Below are 18,182 nucleotides of genomic sequence, written 5' to 3'. Positions count from 1 at the left end.
ACTACTGTCTTATACACAGTGTAAGGGGATAAAGCATATGTACATAAGGATATATGAATGAGTGATGGTACAGAGCAGCATAGGCAAATACAGTAGATGGTATCGAGTACAGTATATACATATGAGATGAGTATGTAAACAAAGTGGCATAGTTAAAGTGGCTTGTGATACATGTATTACATAAGGATGCAGTCGATGATATAGAGTACAGTATATACGTATGCATATGATATGAATAATGTAGGGTAAGTAACATTATATAAGGTAGCATTGTTTAAAGTGGCTAGTGATAGATTTACATCATTTCCCATCAATTCCCATTATTAAAGTGGCTGTTGTTGAGTCAGTGTCAGTGTGTTGGCAGCAGCCACTCAATGTTAGTGGTGGCTGTTTAACAGTCTGATGGCCTTGAGATAGAAGCTGTTTTTCAGTCTCTCGGTCCCAGCTTTGATGCACCTGTACTGACTTCGCCTTCTGGATGATAGCGGGGTGAACAGGCAGTGGCTCGGGTGGTTGATGTCCTTGATGATCTTTATAGCCTTCCTGTAACATCGGGTGGTGTAGGTGTCCTGGAGGACAGGTAGTTTTCCCCCGGTGATGTGTTCTGCAGACCTCACTACCCTCTGGAGAGCCTTACGGTTGAGGGCGGAGCAGTTGCCGTACCAGGCGGTGATACAGCCCGCCAGGATGCTCTCGATTGTGCATCTGTAGAAGTTTGTGAGTGCTTTTGGTGACAAGCCGAATTTCTTCAGCCTCCTGAGGTTGAAGAGGCGCTGCTGCGCCTTCTTCACGATGCTGTCTGTGTGAGTGGACCAATTCAGTTTGTCTGTGATGTGTATGCCGAGGAACTTAAAACTTGCTACTCTCTCCACTACTGTTCCATCGATGTGGATAGGGGGGTCTTCCCTCTGCTGTTTCCTGAAGTCCACAATCATCTCCTTAGTTTTGTTGACGCAGAGTGTGAGGTTATTTTCCTGACACCACACTCCGAGGGCCCTCACCTCTTCCCTGTAGGCCGTCTCGTCGTTGTTGGTAATCAAGCCTACCACTGTTGTGTCGTCCGCAAACTTGATGATTGAGTTGGAGGCGTGCGTGGCCACGCAGTCGTGGGTGAACAGGGAGTACAGGAGAGGGCTCAGAACGCACCCTTGTGGGGCCCCAGTGTTGAGGATCAGCGGGGAGGAGATGTTGTTACCTACCCTCACCACCTGGGGTCGGCCCGTCAGGAAGTCCAGTACCCAGTTGCACAGGGCGGGGTCGAGACCCAGGGTCTCGAGCTTGATGACGAGCTTGGAGGGTACTATGGTGTTGAATGCCGAGCTGTAGTCGATGAACAGCATTCTCACATAGGTATTCCTCTTGTCCAGATGGGTTAGGGCAGTGTGCAGTGTGGTTGAGATTGCATTGTCTGTGGACCTATTTGAGCGGTAAGCAAATTGGAGTGGGTCTAGGGTGTCAGGTAGGGTGGAGGTGATATGGTCCTTGACTAGTCTCTCAAAGCACTTCATGATGACGGAAGTGAGTGCTACGGGGCGGTAGTCGTTTAGCTCAGTTACCTTAGCTTTCTTGGGAACAGGAACAATGGTGGCCCTCTTGAAGCATGTGGGAACAGCAGACTGGTATAGGGATTGATTGAATATGTCCGTAAACACACCAGCCAGCTGGTCTGCGCATGCTCTGAGGGCGCGGCTGGGGATGCCGTCTGGGCCTGCAGCCTTGCGAGGGTTAACACGTTTAAATGTTTTACTCACCTCGGCTGCAGTGAAGGAGAGACCGCATGTTTCCGTTGCAGGCAGTGTCAGTGGCACTGTATTGTCCTCAAAGCGGGCAAAAAAGTGATTTAGTCTGCCTGGGAGCAAGACATCCTGGTCCGTGACTGGGCTGGATTTCTTCCTGAAGTCCGTGATTGACTGTAGACCCTGCCACATGCTTCTTGTGTCTGAGCCGTTGAATTGAGATTCTACTTTGTCTCTGTACTGACGCTTAGCTTGTTTGATAGCCTTACGGAGGGAATAGCTGCACTGTTTGTATTCAGTCATGTTACCAGACACCTTGCCCTGATTGAAAGCAGTGGTTCGCGCTTTCAGTTTCACGCGAATGCTGCCATCAATCCACGGTTTCTGGTTAGGGAATGTTTTAATCGTTGCTATGGGAACGACATCTTCAACGCACGTTCTAATGAACTCGCACACCGAATCAGCGTATTCATCAATGTTGTTATCTGACGCAATACGAAACATGTCCCAGTCCACGTGATGGAAGCAGTCTTGGAGTGTGGAGTCAGCTTGGTCGGACCAGCGTTGGACAGACCTCAGCGTGGGAGCTTCCTTTTTTAGCTTTTGTCTGTAGGCAGGTATCAGCAAAATGGAGTCGTGGTCAGCTTTTCCGAAAGGGGGGCGGGGCAGGGCCTTATATGCGTCGCGGAAGTTAGAGTAACAGTGATCCAAGGTTTTTCCGCCCCTGGTTGCGCAATCGATACGCTGATAAAATTTAGGGAGTCTTGTTTTCAGATTAGCCTTGTTAAAATCCCCAGCAACAATGAATGCAGCCTCCGGATAAATGGTTTCCAGTTTGCAAAGAGTTAAATAAAGTTCGTTCAGAGCCATCGATGTGTCTGCTTGGGGGGGAATATATACGGCTGTGATCATAATCGAAGAGAATTCTCTTGGTAGATAATGCGGTCTACATTTGATTGTGAGGAATTCTAAATCAGGTGAACAGAAGGATTTGAGTTCCTGTATGTTTCTTTCATCGCAAAATGCCTCGTTAGCCATAAGGCATACACCCCCACCCCTCTTCTTACCAGAAAGGTGTTTGTTTCTGTCGGCGCAATGCATGGAGAAACCCGTTGGCTGCACCGCTTCGGATAGCGTCTCTCCAGTGAGCCATGTTTCCGTGAAGCACAGAACGTTATAGTCTCTGATGTCCTTCTGGAATGCTACCCTTGCTCGGATTTCATCAACCTTGTTGTCAAGAGACTGGACATTGGCAAGAAGAATGCTAGGAAGTGGGGCACGATGTGCCTGTCTCCGTAGTCTGACCAGAAGACCGCCTCGTTTCCCTCTTTTTCGGAGTCGTTCTTTTGGGTCGCTGCATGCGATCCATTCCGTTGTCCTGTTTGTAAGGCAGAACACAGGATCCGCGTCGCGAAAAACATATTCTTGGTCGTACTGATGGTGAGTTGACGCTGATCTTATATACAGTAGTTCTTCTCGACTGTATGTAATGAAACCTAAGATGACCTGGGGTACTAATGTAAGAAATAACACGTTAAAAAAAACAAACTGCATAGTTTCCTAGGAACGCGAAGCGAGGCGGCCATCTCTGTCGGCGCCGGAAGTAACTGATTGTGCAAGTTCAGCCACCAATTGTGCAAGTACTCCCACTTAAAAATATGAGAGAGGCCTGTAATTTTCATCATAGGTACTCTTCAACTATGTCAGACAAAATGAGAAACAAAAAATCCAGAAAATCACATTTTAGGATTTTTTATGAATTTATTTGCAAATTATGGTGGAAAATAACAAAAGTTTATCTCAATACTTTGTTATACCCTTTGTTGGCTATGACAGAGGTCAAACGTTTTCTGTAAGTCTTCACAAGGTTTTCACACACTGTTGCTGGTATTTTGGCCCATTCTTCCATGCAGATCTCCTCTAGAGCAGTGATGTTTTGGGGCTATTGCTGGGCAACACGGACTTTCAACTCCCTCCAAAGATTTTCTATGAGGTTGAGATCTGGAGACTGGCTAGGCCACTCCAGGACCTTGAAATGCTTCTTACGAAGCCACTCCTTCGTTGCCCGGGAGGTGTGTTTGGGATCATTGTCATGCTGAAAGACCCAGCCACGTTTCATCTTCAATGCCCTTGCTGATGGAAGGAGGTTTTCACTCAAAATCTCACGATACATGGCCCCATTCATTCTTTCCTTTACACGGATCAGTCGTCCTGGTCCCTTTGCAGAAAAACAGCCCCAAAGCATGATGTTTCCACCCCCATGCTTCACAGGTGTTCTTTGGATGCAACTCAGCATTCTTTGTCCTCCAAACACGACGAGTTGAGTTTTTACCCAAAAGTTATATTTTGGTTTCATCTGACCATATGACATTCTCCCAATCTTCTTCTGCATCATCCAAATACTCTATAGCAAACTTCAGACGGGCCTGGACATGTACTGGCTTAAGCAGGGGGACACGTCTGGCACTGCAGGATTTGAGTCCCTGGTGGTGTAGTGCGTTACTGATGGTCGGCTTTGTTACTTTGGTCCCAGCTCTCTGCAGGTCATTCACTGTGTCCCCCCGTGTGGTTCTGGGATTTTTGCTCACCGTTCTTGTGATCATTTTGACCCCACGGGGTGAGATCTTGCGTGGAGCCCCAGATCGAGGGAGATTATCAGTGGTCTTGTATGTCTTCCATTTCCTAATAATTGCTCCCACAGTTGATTTCTTCAAACCAAGCTGCTTACCTATTGCAGATTCAGTCTTCCCAGCCTGGTGCAGGTCTACAATTTTGTTTTTGGTGTCCTTTGACAGCTCTTTGGTCTTGGCCATAGTGGAGTTTGGAGTGTGACTGTTTGAGGTTGTGGACAGGTGTCTTTTATACTGATAACAAGTTCAAACAGGTGCCATTAATACAGGTAACGAGTGGGGGACAGAGGAGCCTCTTAAAGAAGAAGTTACAGGTCTGTGAGAGCCAGAAATCTTGCTTGTTTGTAGGTGACCAAATATTTATTTTCCCCCATAATTTGCAAATGAATTCATTAAAAAATCCTACAATGTGATTTTCTGTTTTTTTCCCCCATTTTGTCTGTCATAGTTGAAGTGTAGCTATGATGAAAATTACAGGCCTCTTATCTTTTTAAGTGTGAGAACTTGCACAATTGGTGGCTGACTAAATACATTTTTGCCCCACCATTTTTGGTCACTGTGGGGACGATGTCATCGATGCACTTATTAATGAAGCCCGTGACTGATGTGGTGAAGTCCTCAATGTTATCAAAGGAATCCCTGAAAATATTCCAGTCTGTGCCAGTGAAACAGTCCTGTAGCTTAGCATCTGCTTCATCAGACCACTTCCGTATTGAGCGCGTCACTTGTACTTCCTGTTTGAGTTTTTACTTGTAAGCAGGATGGTGCAAAAACCTGCACCTTTATTTTCATGACTGATCAAACTTGTTTTCTCATGGCTCTCTTGTCCCTCTGCATAATGAGTGAATCCCTCACATCGGAGATCACGCACCAGTTGCTGTTAACAAAGCGACACACCCCTCCCCCTTTAGTTTTACCCGAGGCTGCCATCCGGCCTTGATGAATAATGGAGAAATCTGCGAGATATAGTGTATATTATCCATGTCGTTGTTCAGCCAAGACTGTGAAAAACACAGAATATTACAGGTTCCATTGATAGGATGGTCTCAAACGGAGTTCATCCAGTTTGTTCTCCAGTGACTGCACATTTGCCACCAGAGCAGAGACCAATAGAACAGAGGGCAATACATATTATCTTTGCCATCATAGGAGATGGCGGAGACCATTATATACAACAAAAAAAGTTCAGAATAAAAATAAAAGGCAGAATTGGTCAGAGCATGTAAAATGTCTATCTACTGAAGTGTCATCTTGGTCACTTTAAATCACAATATCACTTGGCCATCTTGGAATCACAATCAATTCACAATTCGAATCTGTGTATATATAGAATCACAATACATACTGTATTGGCAGCTAAGTAAAATGATAATATTGTATTGTGAGGTCCCTGGCAATTCCCAGCCCTATCTGTTTCAGTCACAGGAGGTTGGTGGTACCTTAACTGGGAAAGAGGGAGGAGGGACTCGTAGTAATAGATGGAGTGTAATTAGTGGAATGGTATCTAACATGGTTTGATGCAATTCCATTCGCTCCATTCCAGCCATTATTATGAGCCGTCCTCCCCTCAGCAGCCTCTACTGGTTTCAGTGTGTATTGATAGATCAGAGACTCTAGATAGACTCAGAGAGAGCAGCAAGACTTCACTCAGACACAGTTAGTGTATCTGCACAGGTGCACGAGTGTGCTTCATGCTACTACAACGTGAAAGCAACAGAACCAACACAGCAGAGAATTTAAGCCTCGCACTTCAATGCTCTTAGTTCAATCGAGTGCAGGCTTAACTGAATGACAGAGACAGAATATGATGAGGAATTTTATTGAATAGTTTGGAGTAGGCCTCGTGTCTGTGGAATGCTCCTCAGATGCGGATGACAGGTTGCCCTATGCAGCCCCCGGTGGAGGTGAAGGCTGTTGTTGTGACATGTACGACCGCCATTGAAGAGGAGTGGGACAACATTCCACGGGCCACAATCAACAGCCTGATCACTCTATGCAGCCCAAAGGATATGTGTCACGGTGCATAAAGCGGTCACCAGATATTGACTGGTTTTCTGATCCACGCCCCTCTCTTTTTTGTATGGTATCTGTGACCAACAGATGCATATCTATAATCTCAGTCATGTGAAATCCATAGATTTAGGGCCCAATTAATTTTTCATTTGACTGATTTCCCTCCATGAACTGTTACTAAGTAAAATATTTGGAATTGTTTTGTTCAGAATATTACAAATTGATGGTCCTTGAAAATAGAAAGTGAGACCAGTATAATGAATGAACTGTAACTACATTTGTTTAGGAAGTGTGTACCCACTACTGTTAACTTTGCATCTACGTCATCTCACTGAGTCTACTTTTATCAAGACATGAAACAAAATCCACAGGACAGTACAGGATGGAATATTCACTTCTGTCACCCTCTAATCTGACTGTGTGTTTGCAGATGTCTCTGGGGGGCTCTCCTGTGACGGTGGTCCAGCTCCCTGGGGGTCATTACCAGGTGCAGGGGGTGATCCAGTCGTCGGTCATCCAGTCCCCACAGGTGCAGGCTGTTCAGGTTAGCCAGGCCTTTTTTAGTTTTTCAAAGATTTAAAAGAAAAGTAAAGTAGACGATGAATGTAGGGTGTTCCAGCAAGAGTGGACATTGAAATATTTCTTTATTGAGGTATCGGGGAAAGCTGTGTGCAAAGAGAACATCTCTGTCTTGAAGACTACAACTTGTCCCGACACTTCCAGACGAAGCAGGCAGGGAAATATAGGAATATGTCTTCTGAGCAGACGGCAAGTGCATGAAAAGCATTGCATTCTCAGTTGCAAAACCAGCAAGGACTTTTCACAAAACTGCATTCAGCAAATGACAGAATTGCGAGAGGTAGCTGTGTACTCTCCCACAAAATTGCTAAACATAGCAAGCCATTCGCTGAGGGAGAATTCATTTAAAGAATGTTTTTAATTGACTCTGCAGCAATACTTTGCCCGACAAGAAAGAGCTGTTTGAAAATGTTTCCCTGTCAAGACAAACAGTGGCATGGCGTGTTGAGGACATTGCAGAGAATATGGAACAACAGTTCAAAGACAAGGAAAGGATTTCACCTATTTCTCCTTGGTCCTGGATGAGAGCAGTGATGCACGTGACACAGAGCAGCTGTTGATATTCTTACAAGGCATAACCCCAGACTTTGAAATTACAGAAGAGCTTGCTTCAGTGCAGTCAATGAAGAGCACAACCACAAGTTTATTGGAGGAGGTTAAGTTGGGACTGAGTTTTGAAAAGTTCTCCATTGTGACCACAGATGGGTGCCCAAACTTGACAGGAAAAAACATTGGCCTTTTGAAAAGGATACAAGATCAAGTAGCTGAGCTGAACCCAGATCATAACATTTTTTTCCTGCATTGCATTATTCATCAGGAGGTGCTCTGTAAATGTGTTCTGAAAATGAGCCATGTTGTGGATACAGTCACTAAAGTGGTAAACTTCATAAACTGCCTGTGGTTTAAATATTTTGCTCTTATCCTACTGTTGGAAGAGGTTGGGTCGTGCAGATTCCTCCTGCCACACAAAAGTGAGATGGCTGAGTTTGGGGAAGGTGATTAAAAGGGTGTGGGCCCTGAAGTCGGAGATTGCTGAGTTTTTGCAAATGAAAGGAAAATATGTGGATTTCCCTCAACTGCAAGATAAGGAATGGTTGTCTGATTTTGCCTTCACCGTGGACATCATGGCCCTCATGAATGAACTGGATTCCAAACTACAATGAAAGGGCCTTTTTGCACATCAGGTGTACAGCCTTGTCAAAGCCTTCAAGGGAAAATGACTCCTCCTGATCCGCCAAGTAGAAACCAACATTCTCACCCACCTTCTGACACTTCTACTGTGTTCCCTATCAGATGACCAGTGGGAGAAGTATACATCGCTGCTGCGTGCTTTGAACAGTGAGTTCTCGTTGTTTTGAGGATTTCAAAGTGTTGGAAAAATACATGCTGTTGGTTTCCTCTCCTTTCACCTTCATTGTGGATAACGCTTTCACTGAACTGCAACTTGAGCGTTTCGATCTTCGGTCTGATGCAGTGATTGGAGAACTATTCAAAACAATGTCACTGACAAGGTTCTATGCATATCTTGATGAACAAAACTTTCCAAAGATTAGGAGTCATGCTCAGAAGATGATTGCACTGTTTAGGTCAACCTACGTATGTGAACAGACATTTTTAGTGATGAAATATAACAAGTCAAGGCACAGATCATCTCTTACTGACTCACGTCTCAGCAATCCTGATCATAGCGACGTCAGAAACTATACCTGACTTTACTGCTCTAGTCAATACCCATCAGAGACTTCACTCCTCACACTGATTGAGTAGTTTAAATGTAATGTTGAGCTCTCCCTCTTTCTTGTATTTTTGTGCATACCCTTTAACAAGAGTTCTGTCTGTGGTGCTGAATGCACAGTGTACTTTTCCCTCCATGTAGTTCATTGCATGTTTAATAATGAAATGATCTACCAAAAAGAGAACATGGATGTGGTTTGTTTCTCTGCATGTTAAAAAAGAAAAGTAAGCAGCATATCTGGATGGGATTTATAGTAGATATCTGTCAACACAGTCATACACATGATGTAAATCTTGTAATATAATTCTGGCCCGCGATGGCAAAATTATATTCTAATGTGACCCTCCATGGAAAATAATTGTCCAGGCCTGAGGTTATTTTATTTTATTTAAAAAAAAAAAATATATATATATATATATTTCACCTTTATTTAACCAGGTAGGCCAGTTGAGAACAAGTTTCCATTTACAACTGCGACCTAGCCAAGATAAAGCAAAGCAGTGCCATTTTAAAAACAACAACACCGAGTTACAAGCAAACGTACAGTCAATAACACAATAGAAAAATCTATGTACAGTGTGTGCAAATGTAGAAGAGTAGGGAGGTAAGGCAATAAGTAGGCCATAGAGGCGGAATAATTACAATTTAGCATTAACACTGGCGTGATAGATGTGCAGATGATGATGTGCAAGTAGAGATACTGGGATGCAAAAGAGCAAGAAGATAAGTAACAATATGGGGATGAGGTAGTTGGGTGTGCTATTTACATTTTGGCTACGTACAGGTACAGTGATCGGTAAGCTGCTCTAACTTTCAGCAACAGCTGTCAGAGAGGGAGATATAAGACTCAGTGATTTTTGCTATTCGTTCCAGTCATTGGCAGCAGAGAACTGGAAGGAAAGGCAAGAGGAGCTCCTCAACAACCAGGAACTAGGCCTGGGCCCATGTTCACAAATATCTCAGAGTAGGAATGCAAATCAAGGATCAGTTTTGGCTTTGAGATCAAAATGAATAAGATTACATGGATAGGGGGACCCTGATCCTAGATCAGCACCATCTTTGAGATGCCTAATGAATACGGGCCATGGACTACAGTGCCTCTGGACGACAGTGAGGTGTCCCCTTCTTCTAGCATAACTTAAGTCTGTTAGCCTTTGTCCTACTGTATTACTATTGTAAATGTGTGATTGATGTGAGGGTATCTATCTTGTGCTCCCACATTCTGATCTTAGGTATTAAGTAAACATGGTAGATGAGTAACCCATCATGTCCTGGCACATCTCTCCTCCACAGGGCCAGGGCTCAGACATTGACGACTCCCAGGACTCCTCAGACAGTGGAGCCTCTGCCCAGAAGACCAGAGAGATACTGGCCAGACGGCCCTCCTACAGGTAGCTGCTACCGCACTGTTGTGTCCTAAACACCATCTTAAGTTTCCCATTTGTAATAGTGAAAAGAAGTGTGTGCAGACTGCAAAGGTCACTGCTGAACTGGGATGTTAAATGATGTATATGATGATGTGCAAAAACAGTCACTCAATTTATAAGTAGTGAACTGAAATCCAACAATGATACTACATTGATGTTACCTTTTGGATGTTTACTAGTGAGCTACCTATTCTCCATAAAATGTTCCAATCTCATTTGTTTGATTCTGTAGCATAGTGTTTTTTGTTAATTACCACCTCCTGCCAAAACAACAAACATATAATAGAATTACCAATCTTTATGGTAATATTTTAATGGATGAGTAATCTCCTCCTTCTTCCCGGTGGTCTGTAGAAAGATCCTCAATGAGCTGTCTGCTGAGGAGGTGGCGTCACGGAACGAGGATGGCAACCCTGCTTCCTCTGGCATGACCACAGTGACAGTGCCCAACACCCAGACAATCTACCAGACCAGCAGCGGCCAGTACAGTAAGGGTTGCCCTACTACATAGTCTTACCAATTCACCACTGTCATCATAAATAGATTCTACATTTGGATATTGTTAGAATTGGAGGCACTTGCTAAGTAATGGATCATCAATGATGGGCTTCTGCAGTTTTGTGAAAATATACCCCACCGCAGGGGACAGGTAGTGCCAAATGGCTCATGTGATTTCCCAAGGCAACAGCAAGGCCACATACAGTTGGCACATTCAGTATGCTTTATGTCAATGGATGAAATCCTCTGTTTAATGACAAATGTAACTAAATGTCATTTAAAACGTGATCTACATGTATTTTATTTAACTAGGCAAGTCAATTAAGAACAATTTCTTATTTACAATTACGGCCTAAAGTAATTATAATGAGGGCCATAACAAATAACTAGTAATGCTGCATACTCCAAGAAAGGTTAAAATCTCACCATTCTGATAAGAAATAGTTATACATTGCTGCGGTATAGTCACTTTTGGACACAAGCTCAAGTACACAGTACAAATATGATAAACCTGAAATATTTTGATTTCCTATTCAACAAAAATGCAAGGCTTGATTACTTATGCTCTCTAAATGTAGAATAATCAAATTATAAAACGACTAAGATGTCACTCTCTGTATTACTGTAAAATCATATTTGTATGTTTAGGGTTAGAGAAAATTTGCACATTTTAGTTTGGCTTCCTAAACGCACCTTTCATCTACCATTCAAAAGTTTGGGGTCACTTAGAAATGTCCTTGTTTTTGAAAGAAAAGCACATTTTGTCCATTAAAATTACATTGTTAATTTTGTAAATGACTTGTAGCTGGAAATGGCAGATTTTTATAGAATATCTATATAGGCGTACGGAGGCCCATTATCAGCAAACATCACTCCTGTGTTCCAATAACACGATGTGTTCGCTAATCCAAGTTTATAATTTTATAAGGCTAATTGATCATTAGAAAACCCTTTTGCAATTATGTTAGCACAGCTGAAAACCATCGTTCTGATTAAAGAAGCAATAAAACTGGTCTTTAGACTAGCTGAGTATCTGGAGCATCAGCATTTGTGGGTTCGATTTACAGGCTCAAAATGACAAGAAACAAAGAACTTTCTTCTGAAACTCGTCAGTCTATTCTTGTTCTGAGAAATGAAGGCTATTCCATGTGAGAAATTGTCAAGAAACTAAAGATCCCGTACAACGCTGTGTACTACTCCCTCCACAGAACAGGGTAAACTGGCTCAAACCAGAATAGAAAGAGTGGGAGGCCCCGGTGCACAATTGAGCAAGAGGACCAGTACATTAGAGTGTCTAGTTTGAGAAAGACGCCTCACAAGTCCTCAACTGGCAGCTTCATTAAATAGTACCCGCAAAACACCAGTCTCTCAACAGTGACGAGGCGACTCCGGGATGCTGGCCTTCTAGGCAGTGTTCCTCTGTTCTTTTCAATCTTAATCTTTTATTTTTATTGGCCAGTCTTAGATATGTCTTTTTCTTTGCAACTCTGCCTAGAATGCCAGCATCCTGGAATCGCCTCATCACTTGATGTCTACACTGTATTTTTGATCAATTTGATGTTATTTTAATGGGCAAAAAATGTTAGGACATTTCTAAGTGACCCCAGACTTTTGAACAGGTGTGTATATTTTTTATTTCACTAGGCATGTCAGTTAAGAACAAATTCTTATTTACAATGACGACCTACCCTGGCCAGACCCGGACGACACTGGGCCAATTGTGCGCCGCCCTATGGGACTCTCAATCAAATCAAATGAATTTATAAAGCCCTTCTTACATCAGCTGATATGTCAAATTGCTGTACAGAAACCCAGCCTAAAACCCCAAATGGCAAGCAATGCAGATGTAGAAGCACAGTGGCTAGGAAAAACTCCCTAGAAAGGCCAAAACCTAGAGAGGAACCAGGCTATGAGGGGTGGCCAGTCCTCTTCTGGCTGTGCCGGGTGGAGATTATAACAGAACAGGGCCAAGATGTTCAAATGTTCTTAGATGACCAGCAGGGTCAAAATAATAATCACAGTGGTTGTTGAGGGTGCAACAGGTCAGCACCTCAGGAGTAAATGTCAGTTGGCTTTTCATAGCTGATCATTCAGAGTATCTCTACCGCTCCTGCTGTCTCAAGAGAGTTGGAAACAGCAGGTCTAGTACAGGTAGCACGTCCTGTGAACAGGTCAGGGTTCCATAGCCGCAGGCAGAACAGTTGAAACTGGAGCAGCAGCACGGCCAGGTGGACTGGGAACAGCAAGGAGTTATCAGGCCAGGTAGTCCTGAGGCAGGGTCCTAGGGCTCAGGTCCTCTGAGAGAAAGAAAGAGAGGGAGAGAAAGAGCATACTTAAATTCACACTAGTCACCGGATAAGACAGGAGAAATACTCCATATATAACAGACTGCCCCTAGCCCCCCCGACACAAACTACTGCAGCATAAATACTGGAGGCTGAGAGAGGAGGGGTCAGGAGACACTGTGGCCCCATTCGACGATACCCCCGGACAGGGCCAAACAGGCTTGATATAACCCCACCCACTTTGCCAAAGCACAGCCCCCACACCACTGGAGGGATATCTTCAACCACCAACTTACCATCCTGAGACAATGCCGAGTATAGCCCACAAAGATCTCCGCCACGGCACAACCCAAGGAGGGGGGGGGGTCACAAACCCAAACAGGAAGATCACGTCAGTGACTCAACCCACTCAAGTGACGCACCTCTCCTAGGGACGGCATGGAAGAGCTTCAGTAAGCCAGTGACTCAGCCCCTATAATAGGGTTTAGAGGCAGAGAATCCAAGTGAAGACAGGGGAACCGGCCAGGCAGAGACAGCAAGGGCGGTTCATTGCTCCAGTGCCTTTCCGTTCACCTTCACACTCCTGGGCCAGACTACACTCAATCATAAGATCTACTGAAGAGATGAGTCTTCAATAAAGACTTAAAGGTTGAGACCGAGTCTGCATCTTTCACATGGATAGACAGACCATTCCATACAAATGGAGCTCTATAGGAGAAAGCCCTGCCTCCAGCTGTTTGCTTAGAAATTCTAGGGACAGTTAGGAGGCCTACGTCTTGTGACAGTAGTGTACGTATGTACGTCAGGACCAAATCAGAAAGATCGGTAGGAGGATGCCCATGTAATGCTTTGTAGGTTAGCAGTAAAACCTTGAAATCAGCCCTTGCCTTAACAGGAAGCCAGTGTTGAGAGGCTAGCACTGGAGTAATATGATCAAATATTTTGGTTCTATTCAAGATTCTAGCAGCCGTGTTTAGCACCAAAAGTTTTAGTACTTTTTCCGAGTAACCGGAAAGTAGAGCATTGCAGTAGTCTAACCTAGAAGTAACAAAAGTGTGGATTAATTTTTCTGCATTATTTTTGGACAGAAAGTTTGATTTTGGCAATGTTACGTAGGATGGAAAAAAGCTGTCCTTGAAACAGTCTTGATATGTTTGTTGAAAGAGAGATCAGGGTCCAGAGTAACGCCAAGGTCCTTCACAGATGTATTTGAGACGACTGTACAGCCAGGATTAATTGTCAGATTCAACAGAAGATCTTTGTTTCTTGGGACCTTTGAACAAGCATCTCTGTTTTCTCCGAGTAGAAAATTTGCAGCCATCCACTTCCTTATGTCTGAAACACAGGCTTCCAGCGAGGGCAATTTTATCGAAATGTACAGCTGTGTGTCATCCGCATAGCAGTGAAAGTTAACATTATGTTTCCAAATGACATCAAGAAGTAAAATGTATAGTGAAAACAAAAGTGGTCCTAAAACGGAACCTTGAGGAACACCGAAATTTACAGTTGATTTGGACAAACCATCCACAGGGACAAACTGATATCTTTCTGACAGATAAGATCTAAACCAGGCTAGAACTTGTCCGTGTTGACCAATTTGGATTTTCAATCGCGCCAAAAGATTGTGGTTATCGATGGTATCAAAAGCAGCACTGAGGTCTAGGAGCACGAGGACAGATGCAGAGCCTCGGTCTGATGCCATTAAAAGGTCATTTACCAACTTCACAAGTGCAGTCTCAGTGCTATGATCGGGTCTAAAACCAGACTGAAGCGTTTCGTATACATGTTTGTTTTCAGGAAGGCAGTGATCTGTGGCGCAACAAAAGCTTTTTCTCAAAAAAATAATACAATCATGGCTGGATGTGATACAGCCTGGAATCGAACCAGGGACTGTAGTGACACCTCTTGCACTGAGATGCAGCGCCTTAGACCGCTATGCCACTCGGGAGCCCCCATTTATAACTTGTGTCTGTATGAGTGTTTTTTTTGTTGTTTAAAATCTATAAATTATTTTAGATTACTTTGATAAAGTTTGCAATAAATAGATCTCTGAATGTGACAAAACCACTCTCCCCTGTTGCACAACAATGTAAGGATTGCAGGCATGTGCTTTGTTTGTGGCTGTGATGTAGGGATCAGCCAGGACCTGGAGAGTCACCACAGCTTAATTTGTGTCAGACTTCACGACCTAGTCACACAGGCGGAAGAGAAACAGGCGGAAGAGAAACGCCTGTGTCTGAGATCCAGGGCTACCGCTCAATGCATGCCATTTCAATCTGCAGTTTCCATGTCACTTCTGTGCAGCATGAGTTGGGAGCTAATACACTTGAATAATGCAAAACAGCATGTAGAAATATTGAAACGGTTAATTACTGTTCGCAAAAAATGTCCATACAGGCTAAAACACTTTACAATGCAACTGGTATCGATTTTCCATATCGGTACCCATCACTAGTAGTTACTATTGACCCTAACTTCCTGTGTGTTTCTGTAGTTACCATCGCCCCTAACGGCACCATTCAACTGGCCAACCCGGGGTCAGAGAGCCTCCAGGGCTTACAGACTCTCACCATGACCAACTCAGGCCAACAGCAGGGCACCACCATCCTACATTATGCCCAGACGCCCGACGGACAGCAGCTACTCGTGCCCAGCAACCAGGTGGTCGTACAGAGTGAGTATGGCTTCATGTCTCACGGTAAGCTTTGAGACAATACCATAAGGAGAAGTACCCAGTAGTTCTCGTTGTCACTGAAGGTGTGTAAATATGCTTGCAGACCCCAATGTAATGTGTTGAGATTTATAAAGAGGAGATGCCCTCATCTATTGTTTTGATTGGCCTCATCCCCCTCAGGTGCAGAAGGAGAGATGCAGACGTACCAGATCCGCACGGCGCCCACAGCGCAACAGACTGTGGTCATGACTTCCCCTGTAGGAATGTCTGAGCAGAAGACTGGCAACCCCACCATGAAGAGAGAGATCCGACTCGCTAAGAACAGGTGTGTGTGGGCATACGGATGATGATGTGTCTGTGTGTGTACGAGAATGTATTGTGGCAGTGCACAGTTGGTCCCTTTATGTGTGAACGTTAAAATGTAAAAGGATTTAAGTTGTTTTTCTACTTATTATGTACTATAGCTTTGTAAGACTATAAATGGCCAACCACCCAGCTTTGGAGTAGTTAGATCTATTTCCCTGCTTTTGAGAGGAGCTGGCTACTGTACCTGTAGACTTCCAGCAATTGCGCTAAGCTAACAATTTGCTGACTTCAATTATGTACAAACGGCACGCAGAGACATAAAAGCGGTATCCATAAGCTCATGTGACTCTGGGTAACTAGAACGACGACCTAAACCTAAAACAGTATCCCTTAAATGTAATCCTTTAAAGCAGTTCTGTGTTTCTTCCGGGCAGAGAAGCGGCCCGTGAGTGTCGCAGGAAGAAGAAGGAATACGTCAAGTGTCTGGAGAACCGTGTGGCCGTGCTGGAGAACCAGAACAAGACTCTCATTGGGGAACTGAAGACGTTAAAGGACCTGTACCATGTCAAAACAGGATAACCAGGAGGACAAGAGAAGCCGGCCAGCAAGCAAGACTTTTACCGTCAGCGAGCGGCTTTGTTCTGCCACATGGACAACGCGAGGTTAACCGGGAACACCTTTAATTTCAGACCTGAAATCATCCTCCTCAGTTTGTGTTTTATACTGTTTTAACAAACACGGGGCCATGGCAAGTGTTCCATATAAAAGACAATGAAAAGAGTGTGAAAGAGAGGTTGTCTGTTTTTAATCAGAACTCTTTTTATTGAGCTAACAGATTGGATAACTAATGCTTAAATGTTTATTCGTGTATATTTTGTGAGCACATGGAAGGTGTGAATTTTGAGCATAATCATTGACAATCAATTTCCAATTGTGTCCCCCTTTACCAGAATCCGTTCCTTTATTATTATTGTTTTTAAGTGTAGCAGTGGGCTCAATCTGCTGTTTTTAACATCAAACAATTATCAGCTGAGTTTTTATTGTTTGATGACCTCATGGTGTGGTATGTGTATTATGTGAACCAGCTATTTTCACCCCACCCCCCTTTTTCCCCCATGAGGAAATGTTACAAGTCTCATTCCTTACCCTTTTAAGTGGTATTCGATAAGATTGTCTTAGGAACAGCTAATTCAGCCTTACACAATCTATCAGGGAGAACACAATGTCAGGGTAATATTTATTTTATATTTCTGGAGATGGTGGGGGGGGGTGAGCAAATCAAATGAAAAGAGGGAAAGCAATGTCACTCATTCTGTAAATGGAAATAAATCTTTTTCCAAATGTTCTTTTGGCTTACTCTTATGGGCTTGTTTCCTGGACACTGAGCCTTGTCCTGGGTGGGGTATATTCATTACATCTTGCAACGGAAACTGTTTACCATTTAAGAACCAAACCGAACGAAACTGGGAGGGACCTACCTGAATTTGAATAGAAACACAGGTGTTTTTCATTTGGAGTAAACGGTTTCTTTTGCAACGGACTGTTTTAAAAACAATCAGTATAATTAATATGTTTTGCAATGATAATGAGTGTTTCTATTGGACAAATTCAGGTAGGTCCCTCCACATTTGGTTCCAAGTGAATACACCCCTGGACTAAAAAGGTATGCATTTTATAGCAAAACCAGTCATAAAGGGATATTTTAGCCAAAAACTGAGAAATTAGTCCAGTCGGCCCTTTTAGTGATGAGTGTTTGAGGTTATGGGTATACTACGACCTCTAGTGGTCTCTAGCTAGGTGACCGACTAACAGTGGGCAGATATCTAATCTTAATTTAACTAGTCAAGTCAGTTAATAACAAATTCTTATTTACAATGAAGGCCTACCTTGTTCAGGGGCAGAATGACAGATTTGTACCTTGTCAGCTCAACACTCTAACCAGTAGGCTACCTGCCGCCTCAGAGTGCAGGTAGGTTATTAATTAATTATTAATTTTACTGAAAAAGATCCTACCATGTGTAACAAAACAAATACTCTGTTTGCATTTATAAAATTGTACTGAAGCTTCCATCACAGCTGTTCTGATTTTTTTTTTTTTATATGTTTTGCCTTTACTCGCATAAAAACTTCAGATGGAAACGTGGCATGGTTCTGTGACTAGTCATACCTATAAAATAAAAATATGACAGCTGAAACGAAGTTTCGGTACAATTGTATTAATGCCGACAGATCATTTGTTTGACATGGTGGGACCTTTTTGTGTCAGTCAAATTAATTATGCAAGAAACCTATTGATGAA

At 43.4% G+C, this 18,182-nt stretch overlaps 1 protein-coding gene across 4 annotated transcripts in view; it reads left to right on the top strand.

The window, feature by feature from the left end:
* Positions 1-17,228, top strand: part of LOC135541884 (cyclic AMP-dependent transcription factor ATF-1-like) — a 34,463-nt gene extending 17,235 nt beyond the window's left edge. For 2 of the 4 annotated variants that reach the window (XM_064968351.1, XM_064968354.1), the window contains exons 2-7: positions 6,810-6,923; positions 9,987-10,084; positions 10,475-10,608; positions 15,398-15,577; positions 15,758-15,902; positions 16,318-17,228. In XM_064968351.1, coding sequence (XP_064824423.1) covers positions 6,810-6,923; positions 9,987-10,084; positions 10,475-10,608; positions 15,398-15,577; positions 15,758-15,902; positions 16,318-16,462 — 816 coding nt within the window. In that variant the 3' untranslated portion in view covers positions 16,463-17,228. The remainder of the gene's footprint in view (positions 1-6,809; positions 6,924-9,986; positions 10,085-10,474; positions 10,609-15,397; positions 15,578-15,757; positions 15,903-16,317) is intronic. The other 2 variants (XM_064968352.1, XM_064968353.1) reach the window with 2 other exon arrangements.
* The last annotated feature ends 954 nt before the right edge of the window (positions 17,229-18,182 follow it).

This window comes from Oncorhynchus masou, chromosome 6 (assembly GCF_036934945.1).
Source record: "Oncorhynchus masou masou isolate Uvic2021 chromosome 6, UVic_Omas_1.1, whole genome shotgun sequence".
NCBI classification, from domain to species: Eukaryota; Metazoa; Chordata; class Actinopteri; order Salmoniformes; family Salmonidae; genus Oncorhynchus; species Oncorhynchus masou.
This window is presented reverse-complemented; position numbering and strand designations above follow the sequence as displayed.